The 20186-nt window shown below is 43.1% G+C and overlaps 1 protein-coding gene across 2 annotated transcripts in view; it reads left to right on the forward strand.

Annotated features, from left to right (window-relative positions):
* The window catches only part of tinagl1 (tubulointerstitial nephritis antigen-like 1), a 68954-nt gene that overhangs the window by 17093 nt on the left and 31675 nt on the right, over positions 1-20186 (forward strand). The window contains exon 2 of one of the 2 annotated variants that reach the window (XM_048613051.1): positions 13360-13525. The exons of the other annotated variant lie outside the window; for it this stretch is intronic. Within the exon in view, the coding sequence (XP_048469008.1) occupies positions 13515-13525 (11 nt within the window). The 5' untranslated portion in view covers positions 13360-13514. The remainder of the gene's footprint in view (positions 1-13359; positions 13526-20186) is intronic. 2 annotated transcript variants of the gene reach the window in all.

Below are 20186 nucleotides of genomic sequence, written 5' to 3' on the forward strand. Positions count from 1 at the left end.
ACCGCATCCCAAAACCAGCCCAGCTCTACACCTTGTTATCTAGAATTGGGCATATAGTTTCAGATTAAAGTTATCTGTCCTGCTGTCTTGTGCATGCTCTGAGGGTCATTACTGTTTGGAATCTTTACACCAGGCAGCAGCAGTAGTGGTTGGGTCATTGTACATAGTCTACAGGCAGACAAATTTTTGATCTACAATGGAGTCCATGGTTATGGAGAACAGGCAGGAAAGTGAAGATGCGACCAAGATTACATCAGTCGTGATTGCATTGAATGATGAAACGGAATTGATACCTACTACTCTTCCTGGTTCTTGTGTTCTTATCCCTTTGGAGATATTGTTCTGAGAATATTGGGGTGGACTATCTGCCTGAAACTCTACAGTCTGTGTAGTGAAAGTGCTCCCACAGTATTGTACGTCCCAGGATAGTGTCAAACCTCAGAAGGACAGAGGCTAGTGAAAGGGCAAATACGTGGCAGATGAAATTTAACACAGAAGGATAACTGAGGAGAGGCTAGCATCAAATAAACCGTACAGTTTTACATTGTGTCTGTGTGTGACTGCCAGGGAGGAAGGACCTCATTTATATTCAGATGATTGAAGACTTTTGATCAAAGAAATAAGTACTAACTGTTTCCAGTGGCAGAATAATTGGAAACCAAAGGAAGCCAATTTAAGGTCATTGCCTAAAGAACGAGATCTAACTTTTGAGAATTTATTTTACATATGGGGTTGTGGTCTGAGAGCAGACAGGATAAGTATTGAAGGGGAAAGAAACACTATGGAGAAGGAGCAGACAAATGCAGGAAATTGTATTTATACCAAGAAGCCAAATGGGCACCTTCCAGCCCAAACCTAGATTTTTTTTTCTTATTCATTCAAGGGATGAGGGCATTGCTGGCTAGGCAGCATTTATTGCCCATCCCTAATTGCCCAGAGAGCAGTTATCAGTCAACCACATTGCTGTGGGTCTGGAGTCACATGTAGGCCAGACCAGGTAAGGATGACAGTTTCCTTCCCTAAAGAACATTGGTGAACCAGATAGGTTTTTCCCAAAAAAATCAACAATGGATTCATCATTAGACCTCCCCCTGATGTTTGCCTAGATTTTGCTGAATGTAGGAACCAATTGCTTCATTATCTGATTATCAGTATCAATTTAAAATGTGCAATCAGTGAATATCCTGACTCAGATAAATAAATCAATTGGCTCATCTGGTCTGCTCTGCCATTCAATGGGATATGATAATCCTCAACACTACTTTCCTGCTTTTTTTCCCATATCCCGAGATTCCCACTACTCAGAGGAACTCCTGCAGTGATGTCCTGGGACTAAAATGATTAATCTCTAATTTCCACAAACATCTTTCTTTTGTGCTAGTTATGACTCCAAACACTGGAGAGCAATGATTCCAATTGAAATTTTTGTTTTAACAGGGCTTCTTGAAGCCACACTTAGTCAAACACAGCCTTGATCTCAGACTGTCACTCCTACCTCACCTCTGAATATGGCTCTTTTTGTGCATGTTTGGATCAGGCTGTAATGAGGTCAGGTCTTGAGTGGTCCCAAAAGAACTTAAACTGACTGTCAGTGAGCAGGTTATTGCTGAGCAAGCGCTGCTTGATAACATTGTCAAATACATCTCCCATTACTTTAATTGCATATAGACGAGTGGAGCAGTAACTGGATGAGTTGGATTTGACCCTTTTTTTTCTACTTCTAATATACCTAGGCAACTCTCCCCATTGTTTGGTAGATGGCAATGTTTGTAGATATACTGGAACAGTTTTGCAAAGGATACAACAGGTTCTGGACCACAATTCTTCAGAACTATTACTGAAATATTGTTGGGGCACATAGCCTTTGTAGTATCAGTGTCTTCAGCTCACTCTTGGTATCATGTGGCATAAACTGAATTGGCTGAAGACTAACACCTGTGATGCTGGGGACCACTGGAGGAGGCCAAGATGGATCATCTACTTAGCACTTCTGGCTGAAGATTGCTGTGAATGTTTCAGCCTTATTGTTTACGCTGACGTGCTGGGCACGTTCATCATTGAGAATGGGGATATCTGTGAAGCCTTTTCCTCCAGCGAGATATTTAATTGACCACAACCATTGACAACTAGATGTGGCAGGATTGCAGAGCTTAGATCTGATCCATTGGTTCTGGGATTGCTTAGCTATCACTTAGTCTATCACTTGCTGCTTATGCTGTTTGGTAGCTTCACGAGATTGACACCTTGTTATTGGGAATGCCTAGTGCTGTTCCTGGCATGCCCTCCTTCAGTCTTCATAAAAGCAGAGTACATCCCCTGGCTCAACGATACTGGTCGAGTGGGGGATATGCCGGGCCATGAGATTGCAGACTGTGATTGAATATAATCCTGCTGATGGCCCACAGCACCTCCTAGATGCCCAGGTTGAGTTATTAGAACTGTTCTGATTCGATCCCATTTACATACCAGTAATGCCGTGGAGGGGAGCCCCTGTGTAAAGACAGGAATTTGTCTCCACAATGACTGCATGATGATCATTCCTAACAATAACAAAAAAGAATACAGTGCAGGAACAGGCCCTTCGGCCCTCCAAGCTGACACATTTTGCCTTTCCACACTAAAACTGTATTCACTTAGGATTCGTATCCCTCTATTCCCTTCCTATTCATGTATTCACCCAGGTGCTTCTTAGAGAAGTGCAACCGTGACAGGTAGATTCCTGAGGATGAATCCAATCCCTTTTTCCATCCTTTCTTCCCTCATCTTCAGCCACAGACTAGTGCAGGGTACTTAGGTTGTACAGCAAGACTGCCAAACCAGAGTAAATTACAGCATCTTGCTCTTGTATTATTATAATAATAACCATCTTAAACAGGAATAATATCAGACTGTCTATCTGTCTAACAAGGTGGAACAGTGACTGAGATAATTTTGAAAGGAGGAGAACAGACACTTTCTGGAGTTTTTAATGAGGCTTTTAGTCAGGAAGGAAGATGACAGAATAAGAAGGAAATTGGGTCATAGCTGGGTTGATTTTTTTTTTTCAACCCTCTAAATGCACAGAGCGATAATGCCCCAAAATGGGGAGAGGAGATTTTACTCCATTGTCTGCAGTCATGGCAACCTGTGTGTAAAGAGTAGAGAGTCCTCCAGTTTTAGTGACTGATTTCGGGCTCTGCAATGTCATTAAGACTCTGATTGTAGGAAAATAGGGACTGTGTTTTGTCTGGCTGTGTCTCCTGACTTTATGAGCACCAGAATTAGGAGAAGGAGTAGGCCATTCAGCCCCTCAGGCCTGCTCTGCAATTCAATGAAATCATGCCTGAATGGACAGTGGCCTCCACTTTTCCATCTGTCCTCTACTAGCTTGGATTGACTTGTCAATCAAACTCTGCCTTGAAAGTAATCGATGACCCAGCTTCCATTGTTTTCTGACCAAGAGATCTCCACAGATTCAGTCAGCCCTCCGAGAGATACACTTGTTATGATGTAGGGACTGCAAGCTGAACTGAATTAGCCTCATAATTACTGGATTTGAAACATGGTGAAATTAAAATATTCAGTGACCTTCAAATTTGCCCAATTCTTCCTAACTAGACTTTATGGAAAAGCAGATCTCAGACATCAAATTTAAAGCCTAAAAATAGTTTATTATTAGCACTGTTCTTTCAGAGCAAAGCTAAAGAATGAGATAATCTAATTAATGTCTATGATTTTAAACTCCAACTTCTTTGATCATAATCCCTATTTTTACAGACTGACTGACAGACACTGTTAAGGGATAAATTAACTTTTATTTTCTACTGATAATTTGCCAGTTTGGTAACCATTTCAACGATGGATACCTGGTCTTTATGGAATCCTTGAACAGTATGTTGTATTGCAGGCAAATTAGGATTGTTTCTTGCTTAAGTTCCAAAGTCACTGGTCAATGCAAACAGCTTCCAGCAGGCTCTGAACAATATTCATTTATTTACTAAAAACTGAGATTTTTTTTCCCCCAGGACATTCAATAATTCTTCAACTCAGTATAAAACTAGAGACAATGAAATTCAAAAACATCTTTCAAGACCCGCAGCTTCCAAACACGCTCAAAAAGCCAGTTCAATCTGTGGTTTCTGTTTCTTTTTCCACATTGTCTGTGATTGTCTGTCTAGCACCAATCTTTCATCCAACTGGCTGCCAGTCCTTGAGCACAAGACATCTTAGTGCCAAAACATCTGCAGTGTTCTTAGAACCATAATTAACCTACAATTAGCTTGTTCGCTCTCTGCTCCTTTCTAAAACCAGCTGCTGTTCAAAGTTCGACTCTCAACTTCAGCTCACAGTTCCAAACCAAAACTGAGAAAAATAAAGAATACCAGTGATGGTTTCAACACATTGTCTCCTCATCTCTGACTTAAATGGGAGACCCCTTAATTTTAAACTTTGTCTCCTAGTTATTGCCCCTCCCATGAGGGGAAATATCCTCTCGACATCCACCCAGTCAAAACCCCTTAGAACCCTGTATTTCATTCTCTTAGACTCCAATGGTACAGAGCCCGTCTCGTAGAGGCATAGAGTTGTACAGCGTGCAACCAGGCCCTTCAGTCCATGCTGACCAGATATCCTGAATTAATCTAGTCCCATTTGCCAGCATTTGGCCCATATCCCTCTTAAACCCTTCCTATTCATATACCCGTTTTAAGTGTTGTAATTATACCAGTCTGCACCACTTCCTCTGGCAGCTTATTCCATTCATGTACCACTTTCTGTGTGAAAAAGTTGCCCCTTAATTTCTTGTAAATCTTTACCCTCTCACCTTAAACCCATGTCCTCTAGTTTTGGACTCTCCCATCCTGGGGAAAAGACCTTACCTATTCACCTATCTATGCCCCACATGATTTTATAAACCTCTATAAGGTCACCCCTCAGCCTCTGACGCTCCAGGGAAAATAGCCTCAACCTATTCAGCTTCTCCCTATTGCTCAAACTCTCCAAACCTGGCAATATCCCATAAATCTTTTATAAACCCTTGCAAGTTTCACAACATCTTTCCTATAGCAGGGAGACAAGAATTGCTCGCAGTATTCCAAAAGTGGCCCAAGCAATATCCTGTATAGCCTCAACATGACCGCCCAACTCCTATACTCAATGCACTGACAAATAAAGGCAAGCATACCAAATACCTTCTTCACTATCTTGTCAACCTGGAACTCCACTTTCAAGGAACTATGAACCTGCACTCAGATCTCTTTGTTCAGCAGCGCTCCCCAGGACCTTACCATTAAGTGTATAAATCCTGCCCTGATTTGCCTTTCCATGTTAAATTGCCCAAGTGTTCAGGGATGTGTAGGTGAGGGGGGTGGGTCAGGGCAGGATGCTAAGTGTCGGTATGGACTTGTTGGGCCAAAGGGCCTGTTTCCACACTGTAGGAATTCTATGATTCTATGGAAATGCAGCATCCTACATTTATCTAAATTAAACTCCATCTGTCACTCCTCAACCCATTGGGCCATCTGATCAAGGTCCCGTTGTACCTTCACTGTCCACTACACCTCCAATTTTGGTGTCATCTGCAAACTTACTAACGATACCTCTGTTGATGAATGATGAAAAGCACTGGACCCAGCACTGATGCTTGTGATACACCACTGGTTACAGGCTTCCAGTCTAAAAAGCAATCCTCCACCACCACCCTCTGTCTTTTACCTTTTGAGCCAGTTCTGTATACAAATGACTAGTTCTTCCTGTATTCCACGTGATCTAACCTTGCTAACCAGTCTACCATGAGGAACCTTGCCTTGCTGAAGTCCATATAGATCATGGCCACTGCCCTGCCCTCATGAATCCTCTTCGTTACTTCTTCAAAAAGCCCAATTGACTTAGTGAGACACAACTTCCCAGGCACAAAGCCATGTTGACTTTCCTTAGTCAGTCCTTGCCTTTTCAAATACATGTTAATCCTGTTCCACAGGATTCCCTCCAACAACTTGTCCACCACTGATGTCAGACTCACCGGTCTATCATTCCCTGCTTTTTCCTTACCACCTTTCTTAAACAGTAGCACCACGTTAGTCAACCTCCAGTCTTCCAGCACCTTGCCTGCGGCTATTGATGATACAAATATCTCAGCAAGAGGCCCAGCAATCACTTCCCTAGCTTCCCACAAAGTTCTAGGGTACACCTGATCAGATCCTGGGAATTTATCCACCTTTATGCATTTTAAGACATCCAGCACCACTTCCTCTGTAATGTGGACATTGTTCAAGATGTTGCTTTTTTTCCCCTAAGTTTTCTATCTTCCATATCCTTATCCACAGTAAACACTGATACAAAATACTCACTTAGTATCTCCCCCACATCGGTGGCCTTGCTGATCTTTAGCGGGGCCAGTTCTCTACTTTGTTACCTTTGTCCATAATGTATTGGTAGAATCCCTTTGGATTCTCCTTAACCCTCTTTGCCAAAGCTATCTCATGTCTCCTTTTTGCCCTCCCCATTTCCTTCTTAAGCATCTATCCAACCTTCTTTCTCATAAGATAACTGAACACTGGAAAGAAGGGGTTATAGAAGTTGTAGAGTCCTACAGCACAGAGACAGGCTCTTCGGCCCAAACTGGTCCATGCTGACCAGAATGTCCATCCACGCTAAGCCCATTTCCCTGCACTTGGCCCATACCCTTCTAAACCTTTCCTATCCATGTATTTGTCCAAATACCTTTTAAATGCTGTTAATGTACCTGCCTCAACCACTTCCACTGGCAGCTCATTCCTTATGCGTACCACCCTCCGTGTAACAAAAAAAGTTGCCCCTCGGGTTCCCATGTATTCTTTCCCCTCTTACTATAAACTGATGCCCTCTAGTCCTCAATTCCCCAACCCTGGGAAAAAGACTGAGTGCATTCACCCTGTCCATGCATCTCATGATCTTATACACTTCTATAAGATCATCCCGCTCAGTCTCCTGTGCTCTAAAGAAAAAAGTCCTTGCATGTCCAACCTCTCCAACATCCATGTAAATTTCTTCTGCACTCTTTCCAGTTTAATAATATCCTTCCTATAGCAAGATGACCAAAACTGAACACAATACTCCAAGTGCGGCCTCACCAACGTACTGTACAACTGCAACATAACTTCCCAACTTCTGTCCTCAATGCGCTGACTGATGAAGGCCAGTGTGCCAAAAGCCTTCTTCACTGCCCTGTCTACCTGTCACTCAGAGAACCGTGTGCCTGCACTCCAAGGTCCCACTGTTCCACTACACTCCTTAAGGCCCTATCATTCACCATGAAACTCCTACCTTGATCTGACTTTGCAAAATGTAACACCTCACACTTAATCTATATTAAACTCCATTTGCCATTTCTCGGCCCACTTCCCCAAGATCCTGCTGCAATTTCTGATAACCTTCCTCACTGTCCACAAAACTGCCTATTTTAGTGACATCCACAAACTTACTAATCATGCCTTATACATTCTCATCCAAATCATTGATGTAGATAACAAATAGCAATGGGCCCAGCACCGATCCCTGAGGCATACCTCTAATCACAGGCCTCCAGTCTGACAAGCATCCTTCCACTATTACTCTCTACTTTCTACCATTAAGCCAATTGTGTATCCAATTTGCCAGCTCTCTCTGGATTCCATTTGATCTAACCTTCCAGAGCAGCCTACCATGTGGAACCTTATCAAAGGCCTTACTAAAATCAGTGTAGACTACGTCTATCACCCTGCCCTCATCAACCTTCCTGGTCACTTCATCAAAGAACTCAAACAAATTTGTGAGGCATGATCTCCCATGCATGAAGACATGCAGACTACCCCCTAATCAAACCCTGTCTTTCCAAATGCATGAATATCTTATCCCTCAGAATCTTTTCAAGTAACTTACCTACCACAGATGTTAAACTTACTGGTTTATAATTCCCAGGTTTTTCTTTGCAGACCTTCTTGAATAAGTGCACAACATTCACTACCCTCCAGTCTTCCAGGACCTCACCCAGGGCTAACGATGATACAAAATATATCAGCCAGGGGCCCACAATTTCTTCTCTAGCCTCTTGCAGGGTTCTTGGAGAGATCTGTTCAGGACAAGGAGATTTATCCACCTTCATACATTCTAATACTTCCAGCACCTCCTCTACTGTGAATTTGGACTGTCCCCAAGATATCGCCATTAACTTCCCAAAGTTCCCAAGTCTTCATGCCTTTCTCCATGGTAAACACAGGAGAAATATTCATTGAGGATCTCGCCCATCTCCTGTGGTTCCACACATACATGTCCACTTTGGTCCTTGAGGACAGATTGCATGAGAGTGTGTGTGTGACAGAATGTAACTCTCTAGTTATTCTTTTTCGTTTAATATACTTAAAAATCTCTTTGGATTCACCCTAATCTTCTCAGCCAAAAAGCTGTCTCATGCCGCCCTTTTCGCCCTCTTGATTTTCTTTTTCAGTAAACTCTGTATTCCCTATAAATCTCCAAGGATTCCCTTGATCCCAGCTGCCTGTACTTGAGCCATGCCTCCTTTTTTTCTGGACAACGCCTCAATATCTCTTGTCATCCAGGGTTTCCTACTCCTGCCAACCTTGTCCTACACCCTCACAGGAACATATAGACTGTAAAAGTGTGATAGCTAGAGGTCAAAGGCCTACCATTTGCCAGAGGTCCCTTTGCCTACAAACAAACTACTCCAATCAACCCCTGCAAGCTCTTGTCGAATTCCATCAAAATTTGCCTTGCCTCAATGTAGAACTTGAACCTATGGACCAGTTTTGCCCTTCTCCATAACTATATTAAAATTAATAGAACTATGGTCACTGGTCCCAAAGTGCTCCCCCACTGCCACCTCCGTCACCTGAGCTGCCTACTTCCCAAGAGTAGTTTGAGTTTTGCCCCTTCCTGAGTAGGCTGCTCTATATACTGCTTGAGGAAACTTTCCAGAACACATTTAACAAATTCCATCCCACCTAAGCCCTTAACTCTATGGCAGTCCCAGTCTATGTTAGGAAAATTAAAATCCCCCACTTTGACAATCCTATTGCTCCTGCAAGTCTCTGCAATCTCCCTGTATATTTGTTCCACTAATTCCCGTTGACTATTTGAGGGCCTATGGTACAACCCCAATAATGTCACCATCCCCTTCTTATTTCTTAGCTCCACCTACAAAGCCTCACTGGATGATCCCTCCATTATTTCATCTCTGACTACCGCTGTGATTCTCCCCTTCATCAAAAGTGCAACTCCCGCTCCCCTCCTTCCTGCACCTCTGTCCCACCTAGAACAACTGTACCTCGGCACATTAAGCTGCCAGTCCTGTGCCTCCCTCAGTCATGTTTCTGTAATGGCTATAACATCTCAGCCCCACGTACCTATCCACACCGAGTTTATCGGCCTTACCTGCAGCACTCTTGCATTGAAATAGATGCAATTTAATCCATAATGGCATTCCCTACTCCCTGTACTGTTCTAATGTGACGTGTCTCTTCAACTTGCTATTTCTGAATACTGTATCTTCTTCCAGCCTCGCACTTGATTCCCTGCTGTTGAGGATCCCAACCCCTGGGTGGATGGACCTTCTCTGAGTTGATTCAAATGCAATTGTATTGTTTCATAAGAGACCAAATCTGTACACTGTATTCCAGATGCAGTCTCACTAATGCCCTGTATGTCTGTAGTAACACTTTTCTACTTTATTATTCCACTTGACTTGCAACAAATGCTTACATTTAATTTGCCTTCCTAATCCTTTGTGATTTGTGATTCATGTACCAGGACACACAAACCCCTCTGCATCTCTGAGTTCTACAATCTCTCTCTGTTTAAATAATTTAAACAATTTGATGCTGTTTTATTCTTCTGGCCAAAGTACACAGGTTAAATATCTGAGGCTCAGTTGCATTGACCCTGTATACGCCAGGCTGGCATTCCATTCATGTGTGGGAGCACCATGCTGTTGGAGGGTCGGTGCAGGGGAGAGGGGCACCACTTTTTTGGAGGGTCAGTGCTATAGGTGTGGGGGACACTGCTCTGTTGGCAGGTCAGTGCTGGGGAGGGAGGGGGAGGGGTTCGTTGTGCTGTCGGAGGATCAGTGCTGGGGAGGGGGCGCACTGTGCTGTCAGAAGGTCAGTTCTGGGGGCTGTGGTAACTTTGTTGTTGGAGAATCATTGCTGGGCAGGGAGGGCACTGTGCTGTCGGAGGGTCAGTGCTGGAGAGTGGGGGAACTGTGCTGTGCTATTGGAGGGTCAGTGCTGGGGAGGGAGGGCACTGTGCTGTTGGAGGGTCAGTGCTGGGGAGAGGGTTGCGCTGTGCTGTTGAAGGGTCAGTGCCATTCGGGTTCATCTGAAAATTGTCTGATTTGCCTGCAGTGTATCAGTGACAACATGTCATAATGCAGTTAATTGGCTGTGAAGCATGTTGGGACACTCTGTGTTGATGAATAGAATTCCAAGGTGTTTTATTTTTAAAAATTAACCCAGGTTTGTATCTTGATAGGAGTTGGAGTTCAAACCACTTCTTTTTGCTCGTTTGTCTTTCTTGACATTTCTGTCCTGACGGTTAGTCTGAATGTGAGTGAACTGACCTTGAGGATGGGTTTAAAATGAGAGGAGGCAACAGCAGCTTAAATTTCAATGAATCCTATCTAGCTGTGACGGGAAGTTAGGGTTCAATAAATTGAGGTCTATGTTGAAAAGCTTCAGTATTCAGTAATTGCCCACGCTTTTACACACAGAAGGAAATGAGTCTGTGGGGTGCAGCAAAGGAGGAACAAGCAGCTCCGTAATGGCCCATTAACAATGTAACCTTGCAGAACTAATGGCCAAAACAAGAGGCAATACGTCAGCCAAAACATGCTGGAATTCCAAACAAGCTTTTCCTTAAAAGAATTGTCTGCGTGTTTTGTCTGCACAAAGGGAGGGATCAGTCAAAAATGGCACGTTAAAGCTGTCTTATAAATAAAAACTGTCAAATAAGGGAGACATTGAAAAACAAGCACCTGGACTTGTGGGGGGAGGGGAGGGGGGTTGGTGGTGGTGTGGGTGGGTAGAGTGGGGGGGGGTGGGGGGGGGGGGGGGGGGGGTTGGTGGTCGTGTGGGTGGGTAGAATGGAGAGGGTGTGGTGGGAAGTGCCAACTTGAAAGTCATAGGGTCATAGGGATGTACAGCACGGGAACAGATCTTTTGGTCCAAATTCTCCATGCCGACTGGATATCCAACATTAATCTAGTCCCTTTTGCCAGCATTTGGCCCTTATCCCTTTAAACCCTTCCTATTCATATACCCATCCAGGTGCCCTTTAAATGTTGTAATTGTACCAGCCTCCACCACTTCCTCTGGCAGCTCATTCCATACATGCACCACCCTCTGCGTGAAAAAGTTGCTCCTTAGGTCCCTTTTAGATCTTCCCACCCCCTTCCTCATCTTAAACCCATGCTCTCTTGTTTTGGACTCCCCTACCCTGGGGAAAAGACCTTGACTGTTCACCCTATCCTTGCCCCTCATGATTTTATACACTTCCAGCCTTTTTTTGGATGCAGCTTCTGTAAGCTGACTATAACTCATGCTCCCACCTTCTGGCAGTGCAGGGAGCCTATTGATGCTGTTAATAAAGCAAGTACAAGCTTTATCCACTGAGGACACTGGTAAATTTGAACATGGCATACAGCACCCTTAGTGTCTGCAACTCATCGACTGCCAGTAGCCAATAGCAGGAGGTTGGAGCACTGCAAAAACAGTCATCATGTTGTCAGCAAACCAGCAAAGCTCGAGGCATCCACAGGCAGATCTCCGCGTTGGTGCAGTTACTGCTGAAGAACTATGTGATATTTTCTCCAGGCCTGTCATATCACCGTTTCAACCCTCCCTCGCCTGCTGCATTCCCCTTAGCAACACGGTTCTAATATTATCTCATTTTGCTGTGGGAGAATATTTACAGTTTGTTGAGGTAAAGAAAACATAAGTTTGTTTAAGAAACTTCTTACCATGGTTTCATCTTGCCACAGGTCTGCAACAGAGACTATACTGTTCCTTTGGCATGTTACATGGTCAGACCTAACCCTATATACGACAGCTTTCCCCCCCATTCTTCCAACTACCTGCTTTCCACAGCCTCCCTCCCCCAGCTTTAATACCCTCCCACGCCTTGAGACCCATTTTCTAGAGCGGGGTAATTCGCTAAGCAATGTAGTTTGATTTTGATTTATTGCTGTCACTTCTACCAAGATACAGTGAAAAGTGTCATTTTGCGTGCTATACTGGCAGATCGTACTATACAAAGTGCATCAGGATAGCAGAACAGAGTGCTGAATACAGTGTTACAGCCACAGAGAAGGTGCAGAGAGAGAGAGAGAGAGAGATCAGAATTAACATTTGAGCGATCCGTTCAAAAGTGGGGAAGAAGCTGTTCTTGAATCTATTCATATGTGTATTCAAACTTCTATATTTTCTGCCTGATGGAGAGTATAACTGGGGTAGGATTGTATTGGTTGCTTTCCTGAGGCAGTGAGAAATATAGATGGAGTCAATAGATGGAAGGTTGGTTTGCGTGATGGATTGGGCTGCATGCACAACTGTCTGTAGTTTCTGAGATAGTAGGAACTGCAAATGCTGGAGAATCCGAGACAACAAGGTGCAGAGCTGGATGAACACAGCAGGCCAAGCAGCATCATAGGAGCCTTGGAATTCTTGCACCCCAGGTGGGAGCTGAGTAGCCCAAATCTTTCTAAGCAGCCTCTGGATCTCATCAAGTACCAAGAGTGATCAGTTTGTGCTCCTGCTTGAGTATGTTCAAGTTCCTTTGAATGTTTGCAGTCAATCGTCATTCACTGAATCTGTCAACAACTTGCGTGTCAGCATTTGACCCAGTCAGAAAAATACATTCCGAGAAGAAAGAGAGACTATAGGAAAAGGACTAACATTTGTGGTTAACCAAAAAAAGTTAAAGATGGTATACATTGAAAGAAAAATCATACAATTCTACAAAGATGAGTGGCAAGTCACAAGATTGGACAGAATGTGAATAAAAAGGTGAAGGCTGACTAATAAATAAAAAAATCACAATGACAGAAAGTTAGCTAGAAATAAAACACTTTCTAGTTTTTTTTCTATTTCCTAGTGGAATAGGGGCATCACTGGATTTATTGGCTTGGATTTATTGTCTATCCTTAATTGCCCTCGAGAAGGTATTGATGGGCTGCTTTGAACTGCTGCAGCAGTCCTTGGGGTGAAGTGACACTCAAAAAATTGTTACAAAGTGGCTCTAGCTATTTAAAAAGGAAATGAATAAATAAAATGAGTTGGTCCTTTAGTAAATCTGGGGAATTCAAAATAAGGAAATGGCACATGAATTGAACAAATATTTTGTCTGTCTTCACAGAGGATACAAGTAACATCGCAGATATGACAGTATATCGCAAAGTGAAAAGGAGGGAGGGATTGAAAACAGTTGGCCACCAGGAAAAGAGTACTGAGCAGATAATTTGAACTGAAAGCTGACAAGTCCCCACACCCGATGGACTTCATCTTAAAGAAATGGCTGCTGAGTTAGTAAATGCTTTGATCTTAATTTTCAAGTTCTCTCCAATTTCAAAGACCCAATTAGAATGGAAAATAGTGAATGTAACTCTGCTATTCAAGAAAGGGAGGCCAAATAGCCTAATGCCTGCTGTAGGGAAAATGCTGGGAATGTCTTATTAGCAGGGTGTAGGGGGCAACTTAGAAATTCTCAGTATCATCAGGCACAGTCAGCTTTGTTCTTTGAAAGGGTAATCATGTTTGACTAATTTAATAGAGTTCTTTGAGCAAGTAACATGGAACATCGGTAAAGGGGAACCTGTAGAAGTGGCAGCTTCTCAAGGGCAACTAGGGATGGGCAAAAAATGCTGGCCAGCCAGCGATGCCCACATCCCACAAATGAATTTTAAAAAATGGATGTCATACAGTCATGTAGCACAGAAACAGATCCTTTGGTCCAACCAGTCCATGCTGACCATAATCCCAAACAAAACTTATCCCTCCAAACCATTCTTATTCATTACTTATCCAAATGTCTTTTAAACATGTGACTTTTTTTTTCCTTTATTCATTCATGGGATGAGGACATCACTGGCTAGGCCAGCATTTATTGTCTGTCCCTAATTGCCCAGAGGGCAGTTAAGAGTCAACCATATTGCTGCAGGTCTGGAGTCACATGTAGGCCAGACCGGGTAAGGATGGTAGTTTCCTTCCCTAAAGGACATTAGTGAACCAGATGGGTTTTTCCTGACAATCGGCAATGGACTCATGGCCATCATTAGACTCTTAATTCCAGATTTTTTTTATTGAATTCAAATTCTGCCATCTGCTGCGGCAGGATTCGACCCAGGTCTTCAGAACATTATAGCTAATTAACAGTCCAGCAATAATACCATTAAGCCATCGCCTCTCCTTGACTGTACCCACATCCACCATTTCCCCTGGAAGTTCATTCCACACATGAATGACTGTCTGTGTAAAAAAAAAGTTGTCCCTCGTATCCTTTTTAAAGCTTTCTCCTTTCACCTTAAAAATATGCCCCTATAAGGAAAAGATAGCTGCCATTCATCATATCTGTACCCCTCATAATTTTAAAAACCTCTATACGGTCACCCCTCAACCTCCTACATTCCAGTGAAAAAAGCCCCAGCCTAACGAGCCACTCCCTATAATTCGAACCTTCCATTCCCGGCAACATCCTTGTAAATCTCTTCTGAACCCTCTCTGGTTTGATAATATCCTTACTATGACAGGTTGACCAGAACTGGGCACAGTACTGCCAGAAGAGGCCTCACCAACGATGCCACATATTGTTACATAAAATAAAAGTTCCTGGTATAGGAAGTAACATTCTAAGCATGGATTGAGGATTGGTTAGATAGGGAGAAATGGTGCTTAAAATGATTGCATTGGCAACCAGTTTAGTACCACAGGAGTCAGTACTGGAACCTCAGCAATTTGCAATCAATGTTAATGACTTTGGTGAAGAGACTAGATGAATGGATGCTAATTTGCTGATGACACAAAGGTAGTAGGAAAGTAAATTATGAAGAGACACGAGGAGTCTGCAAAAGGATGAAGAGAGGTTGTGAATGGGCAGATTTGGCAGAAGGAGTACAATGTGAACTTGCCAATTTGGCAGGAAGAATAGAAAAGCAGCATACTATTTAAATGGACAGAAATTACATCTGTGCGGTACAGGGGAATTTGGCTGATCTGTTCCGTGAAACTCAAAATTATTCTCTATACGTATAGGAAGTGATTAGGAAGACAAATTGAATGCTGTTGTCAATTACAAGTAGCATGGAATATAAAAGTATGAATGTTTTGTGACAGTTCTACAGGACATTGGTGAGACAAAATCTAGAGTACAGTATACAGTCTGCATCTCTTTATTTCAGAAAGGATATAAATGTGTTTTAGAAGCAGTAGAGAGAAGGTTCCCCTTCCTAATTGCTGTGGTTGAAGGAGTTATCTTGTGAGGAAGGTTTGAATTAGTTCAGCCTATATCCATTGGAGTTCATGAGAATGAGAGTTGATCTTCTTAAAACATAAGATCCTGAGGGGACTTGACAGCTTGGAGTGCTAAAATTATGTTTCCCCTTATGGGAGAGACTAGAATTAAGGGACACAATTTAAAAATAAGGTGCCTCCTATTTAAGGTGAAGATCCGAATTTCTTGTCCAGTTTTGGTTGTCTGTGGAGGGTCTTTTTCTTTTCCCCTTTGCTCTTTGTAAAAGCATTTCCTGCAGATACATCAGCTATTTCTATGATTCAGTCTGTATTTTCTGTTGCCAACCATGTCAAACGCATCTAACTGGATTAGTACCTCCACTGTAGCTGAAACTTGCCTTTTTTTATTTATAAGGGAGAAAGAAGATGTTTTATGAATATTATGCTTATCAGGATCAACAAACAAAACTGTTATAGAGCTAAAGAAATCATTTTTGAAGTCTAGTCACTCTTGTAATGAAGGAAACATGGCCAGTTTAAGCACAGGAAGCTCCCACAAAACTACAATGTCATAACATGCGCAGGAACATCAAAAGGGATTGTCATGTCCTGAAGTGAGGCTATAACCCACAACCTTGTGACTGAGAGATGTCTGCTACTAACTAAACTGTAACATTTTAAAGAATGCAATCAAATTTTCTTCCAGTTTACACAATTCTAAGATTTAAAAAGCCTCTGCCTGAGACTACCCTGGTGAACAAGAATCCTTCATCTAGATGTCTGTGCAGCAGCCTGGTATAGACCATAAGACATAGGAACAGAAGTGGACTAGTCAGCCCATCCAGACTGTTCCACCACTCAATGAGATCATGCCTCTAATAATCCTCAAATCCACCTTTTCCCCCAGCCCTTGATTTCCTTACTGATTAAAACTGTCTCCCTAAGCCATGATTATACTTACTTAGGTGACTAGGTGTATTGGCCATGCTAAATTATCTATAGTGTTCAGGGATATGCAGGCTAGGTGGATTAGCTATGGGAATTGCAGGATGACAAGGACAGGGCAGGAGTGTGGGATTCTCTTCGGAGGGTTGGGGTAGACTCAATGGGACAAAAAGCCTGCTTCCACGCTGTAGAATTCTATGATCGTACTAACCGAGTCTCGACAGCCCTCTGCTGTAAGGAATGGCTGCTCTCTGACATCTACCTGTAACTGAGAAATGGGACTTCTGGACTGCAGCATGTGAAAGGGCAGGAAGACTAAGTATCTGATTGGCACTTAATCTGGTGGATATTCTCATGATTTAGGTGAGATGAGGGAGGATCTTTTGCCCTTAAAGAGGTGTCCCCTCACACTTAAACCAAAGGAAAATCTCAGCCTCTGTATTTAGGAGCAGCTTTGTGCCATTCAGCCCTTTGAGCCTGATCCATCACTCAATAAGATCATGGCTTGATCTGGTTGTGGTCTCTATTCCAACTTCCTGTCTACCTGTCTGTTACCCTTGTCTTCATTGTTCATCAAAAATCTAACTCACTTGGCCTTGAATAAATTTAATGAGCCTCTCTGTACTGTCCTCTAGGGAAGAGGATTCCACAGATGAATGACTCTCCAGGGAAGAAAAGGTTTTCCCTCATCTGACTTGAAAGTGAAGCCTCTTATTCTTAAATTGTGTGCCCTTGTTTTTAGTCCCCACGAGAGGAAATATCTTCCTGATATCCACCCTATCCACAGCCATCAAGATCTTAAATGTTTCAATAAGATCATCTTTCATTCTTCTGAACTTGAGTGGATACACAATCTAGGTACCCAATCAGCCAATGCTTTCTTATCCACTCTTAGCTCTCCTAATTTCCTTTTCCTCCCTGCACATTTCTATACTCCTTTAGGGACTCAGCCATATTGAGCTCTCAATATCTGCTACAAGCTTTTCTTAGACCTAAACTTTATATCCTTTTGACATCCAGGGCTCTATGGTCTTGATCCTACCCTTTAGTCTTTATGAGAACTATTTAACCTGTGCACCCATTCTTTCCTCCTTAAATGGTATAGGCAATAAGGTAGGAGTGGAGGTTAGATAGACCTTAGGATAAGGGTAAAAGTTTGGCACAACATTGTGGGCCGAAGGGCCTGTACTGTGCTGTACTGTTCTATGTTCTATGTTCTAAATGCTCCCCGCCTATTTTAATACAGATTGAATTGCAAGTAACTGCTCCCAATCCAGTTGGCCAAATTGTATCTTAATAAAATTAGCCTTTCCCAAGTTTAGAACTTTTATTCCCGGCTTCTACGACTATCCTGAATCTAACTGAGTTATGGACACTATCTCCAAAATACTCCTCTACAGATGCAACTTCCACCTGCTAAGGCTTGTTTGGAATATCAGGTCCAGAACTGCCCGTACATTGTTGGGCTTTCTACATATTAGCTAAAAACACTCTCCTGCTTGCAGTTTTGGAAGTTTGTTTCAACCCTACCTTGCACGCTAAAACTATCACAGTTAATGCTAAACAAAAAAACCAAATAATTGTGGATGTGGGAAATCAGAAACAAAAAGAGAAATTGCTGGGAAAACTCAGCAGGTCTGGTAGCATCTGTGGAGAGAAAACAATATTTCAAGACCAGAACTGATTATAGCTAGGAAAAGGTTAGTATACATGCTAAAGATGGGTTAGGGGTAGGGAAGGAAGAAGAAAATGCTGGGTGGATATAAAGCCTTGAGAGAGAGAAAATACTTGGACAGATGAAGGAATGGGTAAAGAACAGCCTGGAGGAATCTAATTGGAACCATTGGTAGCTGACAATGGGATGGTTGTGTTGCAGCCATGTGATGGTATGGTCTGGCATGTGAGCCCTTTAATTTATCTGTACCGCTCCCCCACCCACTCCTCCATTACCCATTCAAACCTATCTCCCTCCGAACTGACTGCACTCTATGCTGTCAAATCTAATGGTGACTTTATAATCAAGCCTGCCAACCAGAGTGATGCTGGTGTACTGACATCTACATTGCAGAGGTGAGTGCCAGCACTCAGTCACCTCCTCCTATCTTCACACCATTGAACACCAGGCTATTGCCACTAATGACAATGGTCACTGATCTCATATCATCCGGTGATCTCTCTGCGCACCCCGCCCTCCCCCAACACACACACACACCGCCCCCACCACTGCCTTCAAGTTCGTAGTCCCTCAATCCTGTATAGACAGCCTGCAATCCCAGCAGTGGCCACTGCTTGACCCTGGGACTACAGAGCTGCAAGCCAATTGGATTGGCAAACAGCTTTCTCGACCAGGAGTTCTTCCCAGATGGGGTCAAAGGGACACTCTGAAACAATCCAGGCTGCTGCTCGTGTATTCTCACAGGCAGTGCATTCTCAGTCAGTGGCCTCGTGATTGTCTTCTCTGTAGGCACCAGGGGAGCAAGGCATATATCTCCAGGTAAAATCAAGCCTAGAGTGTCTGACATTCCTGTGGAACTGATGACCGTGGATGTCAAGTTGCTTTGTCTCGCTCAAACTGTTGATTAGTAGCTGCTCAGAAACATCCCCTGAGGATTGGGCTCTCCATAAACAAGTCAATTTGTTCTGCTTTGCACAGCACTGACCCTGTAATCATTCACTTAGTGACTTCATGGAAAGAATCAAAGAGCAGCAAATATCAAACAGAAGTGTAATTATTTGGAGGAGTTTAACATTTTTAAAAAGGGCTTTTTGTCCTGTTGTTGGTCTGAAATAGTTTAAATATGATTAAAGCTGCAGTGTGTGTGGCTGACTAGGATTACATGTGATGCAACTGGTCAGTCCTCTCTGCTGAGTTTGCAGTCACTAACATGGTGGTGGGGGAGGTATAGAATTAAAGTCTTGCATTTCTGTAGTGCCTGTCACAAGTTCAACATGTCCCAAAGCAGCTCACAGCTGAACTACAAGTTGATGTAGTCTGTAATGTAGAAAACACTGCAACCAATTTACATACAGCAAATTCTTTATCAAACAGCAGTGGGATTATGAGCAGATAATCAGTTTTTCTGACGAATATTGATGAGGACACCCCAGGGATATCTCCTTTGCTCCTATTTGGAAGTTTTTGCACCCACCTGAGGTGACAGACAAAACCTTGGTTTAACATCCCACCTCACAATTCAACATTGCCATGACTCCGGTGTGAAGAATGTTCTGGAAATAAAACCCCACTATTCCACCAGTCATCAGAAGTATGAAATGTGACCGATGTGATCTCTACCATGGCTAATACCTAACTGTGACTACTTCTAAGACAAATGAAACTCAGCAGGTTTCATTAGTGAACAGGAAAACTTCAGGGTGTGTTCCATGGAAACTCTCTTCCTGGGTCTGAATGACCTGTAGTCTTCCTTATCCGCATAATGGGCGTTCACTGGAACATCGAGGCTGCAAGCCTTGGAAAATGATTTAGAGCTGGGACTATTGCTGCCTTATTGAATTGCAGATACTTGGTGCAAATCCAGTTCACAGTGTAAACAGAGATAACAAGGTGTAGACCTGGATGAACACAGCAGGCCAAGCAGCATCAGAGGAGCAGGAAAGCTGACGTTTTGGGTATGGGCCCTTCTTCAGAAATGGGGGAGGGGAAGGGGATTCTGAAATAAATAGAGAGAGAGGGGGAGGCAGATGGAAGATGGATAAAGGAGCAGACAGGTGGAGAGGAGACAGACAGATCAAAGAGGCAGGGATGGAGCCAGTAAAGGTGAGTGTAGGTGG

This window comes from Rhincodon typus, chromosome 27 (assembly GCF_021869965.1).
Source record: "Rhincodon typus isolate 14 chromosome 27, sRhiTyp1.1, whole genome shotgun sequence".
Classification (NCBI taxonomy): Eukaryota; Metazoa; Chordata; class Chondrichthyes; order Orectolobiformes; family Rhincodontidae; genus Rhincodon; species Rhincodon typus.